At 44.5% G+C, this 3911-nt stretch overlaps 1 protein-coding gene across 1 annotated transcript; it reads left to right on the forward strand.

Annotated features, from left to right (window-relative positions):
- Nucleotides 1-421: 421 nt before the first annotated feature.
- Nucleotides 422-946, forward strand: LOC110690331. The gene has a single exon (XM_021867158.1). The coding sequence runs from the start codon at nt 422-424 to the stop codon at nt 944-946; it is 525 nt and encodes a 174-aa protein (XP_021722850.1).
- The last annotated feature ends 2965 nt before the right edge of the window (nt 947-3911 follow it).

Genomic DNA, 3911 nt, shown 5'->3' on the forward strand with positions numbered 1-3911 from the left:
ATGGTGTGACTTCCATAGGGACCATGGTCACACCACTGAAGAATGCACACATTTGAAGGACAACATAGAAGACTTGGTCAGGAGAGGGTACTTGAATCAGTTTAAACAGCGCGATGACCCTCCCAGAAGGAGGGATGAGGATAGAGCGGGCCGCCCTGACCGCATAGGAGGTCATAGGGGCCCAGCCGGAGACGGAGACATAGATGGCAAGCCAGAAGGCAGGGTGTATGTGATCAGCGGGGGCCCAGTACATGGGGGAACAGTCAACAGAGTGCGGGCTGACCTGCGGGCGATGATACATCAAATAAATGACAATGATAAGCGTAGATGGCCACCTCTTTCCCCGCAGCCGTAGGCCACGTTTGACGAGTATGACCAGAAGGGCATAAATTACCCCCATGATGACCCGCTGGTGGTGACAATGAGAATCGCAAACTGGGAGGTGGATAGAATGTTGATAGACGGAGGCAACACAGCCAACATCATATACATCAGTGCGTTTAACGAGCTGAAGTTGGACAGAAAATACCTGAAGAGGGTGAGCTACAAATTCACCGGGTTTAATGGATCAGGGCTTACCTCGGAAGGTATAATCGAACTCTCAGTCCGAGTAGGGGAAAGATCAAGAAGGCGTGATGTCCGGGCAGAGTTCCTCGTGATAAACTCCCCTTCACCCTACAATATGATCATGGGAAGACCGCTCATCCACAAGATAGGCGGGGTGGTATCCACCTATCACCTTGCCATGGCCTACACAACTAATGAGGGACTGTCAGCAAAGCTCAGGGGAAGTCAGAAGATAGCCCAGCAATGTTACATAACCGCTCTAAAGCATCCCGCAAAAACCAGACAACAGCCTGGTTTTGAGAGAAGGCCCGTTGAACAACCTGAGAGGAAGTCGAGGAAAAAGAAGCGTGAAGAGTATACCAGGGAAAAGGATAAGTAGAAGTTAGCAATGGAGAACTTTGAGCCTACAAAAGAGGAAATGACCAGGCCACTTCCCAGTGGGGAGCATGTCATAGTGGAGCTCACAGAAGGTGACCCCTCAAGGACGGTGAAAATAGGGAAAGACATTGTTCCCGGAGTAGGGGTACACCTCATAGAGCTCCTGAGGAAGAACAAAGACATTTTCGCATTTTCCGCAGATTAGATGCCTGGAATTGACCCACCAGTCATGGTACACAGGTTGAATGTGAAGGAGGATATTAAGCCAGTTAGGCAGAAAAAGCGAAGCTTCTCCACAGAGAAAAACCAAGCAATCCAGGAGGAGGTGGAGAAGCTCCTGGAAGCAGGATTCATTGAACCTTGTGACTACCCAGAGCGATTAGCCAACGTGGTCATGGTAAAGAAAGCAAATGTCCAGTGCAGAATGTGTGTTGATTTCACAGATCTTAATAAGGCCTGCCCGAAGGACTATTACCCGCTGCCGCGGATAGATCAGCTGGTAGACTCAACCAGCGGGCAAGCCCTGCTAAGATTCATGGACGCCTTTTCAGGGTACCATCAGAACAACCTGCATGAGCCAGACAGGTAGAATACTGAATTCATCACTAAAGGGGGAGTGTATAATTACATAGCTATGCCCTTCGGGCTGAAGAATGCTGGGGCAACTTTTCAGAAGGCAATGGATAGAGTATTCCTTCACTAGAAGGGTAGAAATGTTGAAGTATACGTTGACGACTCAATTGTTAAGAGCGTCACGCAGGCTGGACATATCATGGATCTGGAGGAAACATTTGCAACCCTGAACAAATATAAAATCAAACTCAACTCGAAGAAATGTGTCTTCGGGGTGAGCTCGGGAAAGTTCTTGGGTTTTCTGATCAGCGAGAGAAGAATAGATGCCAATCCAGAAAAGGTCGAAGCAGTCCTCAGCCTGCCTGAGCCTAAGTGCATCAAGGATATCATGCGGTTGACAGGCAGAATGGTCGCGTTGACCAGGTTCATTAGCAAGTCAGCGGATAAGGCCCTGCCTTTCTATCAGCTATTGAAAGGGAATAGAGAATTTAAGTCGGGGGCTAAAGAGAAAGAAGCCTTTGAGGGAATTAAGGAGCATCTAACTAAGCTCCCAACAATGATCAGCCCGGAGCTGAGGGTAAAGCTGCAGCTGTACATCTCTGCATCAATACAGACAACCGCAACCGTTTTACTGGTAGAAAGACAAAAGCGACAAAGGTAAATATACTTCGTGAGCCACGTGCTGACCGAGGCAGAGCAAAGGTACCCATTGGTAGTGAAGCTAGCCTTCGTAGTGGTCACAGCAGCAAGGAAGCTAAGCCATATTTTGACGCGCATGTAATAGAAGTCCTCACAAACCACCCGTTGGAGAAAGCATTACAAAAAATGGATGCATCGGGCAGACTCTTAAAATGGGCAATTGAGCTTTCTGAGTACGAATTCGAGGTCAAACCTAGAGCAACCATCAAGGCACAAGCTTTAGCATACTTCATAGTGGAAGCTTCCTACGAGGAGAAAGAAGATGATATTGGGGTCTGGAAAGTGGAAGTGGATGGGTCCTCGGCCCAAACGGGGAGTGGAGCAGGAGTCATAATGACATCTCCAGAAGGAAACGTTGATATGCTCATTTTATATAGTGTTTTACCCCCGTCCCTTGGTCGTTATTAGTAGTGTTTTTGGCTCTTTCGGGCCACTTTTATTACTAATTTGTGTGTTCTAGTGTTTTCGTAGTTTTAGTTGTATTTTACAGGAAATTGCACTCTTGGAACATTTTCCCGGGCTTTATGGATCAACTACAGAAACTAGAAGCACGTGACCACTTTTGGAGCCCAGGATCGGTGAGAGCCGGTGATTAAGGGCTCGGTAATTGGGATCCCGAGGCATTTGGACCAAGTATTCGAGACCCGAGAGGAAATCCGGATTGGGCCGAGAAATCTAGCCCAATCGAAGTCCAAGCCTCAAGGAAAAGCAATCGCCCGATCGGGCTACCTTTAGCACGATCGGGCGCGTCAGGACTATTAGGCTGAGCGTGCTGAGGCGTGCCCAATCGTGCGAGCTTCTAGCACGATCGGGCGAGGTTGCTTGGGAAGAACGCGAAGAAAAAGGCACGCCCGATCGGGCGCGCGTTTCTGGAAGACCTGATTAAGTTTAGTTTTAATTCTCGTTTTAGAAAACGTTTAAATACGTTTTTGTACGGAATTATTAGACAATCTTTTTTCTTAGACTTTTTCTCTTTACTTAGGATCTTTTCTCTCTCTTAACTCTTCTCTCAACTCTTGTTCTCGATTATTTCCATTAATACAGATTAGTTTGGTAACAATTTCTCTTCTCTTAATCTTTTTTCCCCTTATCATGACTTATTTTATTGCTTTGATTAGTTTAATTTCTACTATGTGTGAGTAGTCTATTTCTAGGGTTCATGGGGATCCATAAATAATATGAAGGGGTAGTTTATTGTTGTTAATTATCAATGCTAGATTAATTTCCTATTGATTGAGTTAATGCTCTGTGACTAGATTTGAGCAGATCTTTTATGCATGAGTTTAACAATATTGATTCGAGATTCGACAGATGAGAATTGATGTTTAGGTCTAGTTTCAATAGGCAGATTAATTTATAAATGGTTAAGTCGAGATTCAAGAGATGAGATTTAATATCTGTAAATTAATTATGTGATTGTAATACGTAGCGAAAGCCCTTTACAATCTGGTTGATTGATGCATTGATGATTGACTATTATTGATTATTGGTATTGCATGATAATTTCTTATTGAATTGTTTTAACGTTTTACAATTGCGGCTTGTAAAAGTATAGCAATATTAAATTGATGAATCGATCAGATGTTAATTTGATATTAAAGGCTATTTTCAATAAGAACTTAGATTTAATAAATTGCGAGAGCCTGTTAGATCTATGTTGATTAATAAATTGCGAGAGCCTGTTAATCGTGTTA

This window comes from Chenopodium quinoa, unplaced genomic scaffold (assembly GCF_001683475.1).
Source record: "Chenopodium quinoa cultivar QQ74 unplaced genomic scaffold, ASM168347v1, whole genome shotgun sequence".
NCBI lineage: Eukaryota > Viridiplantae > Streptophyta > Magnoliopsida > Caryophyllales > Amaranthaceae > Chenopodium > Chenopodium quinoa.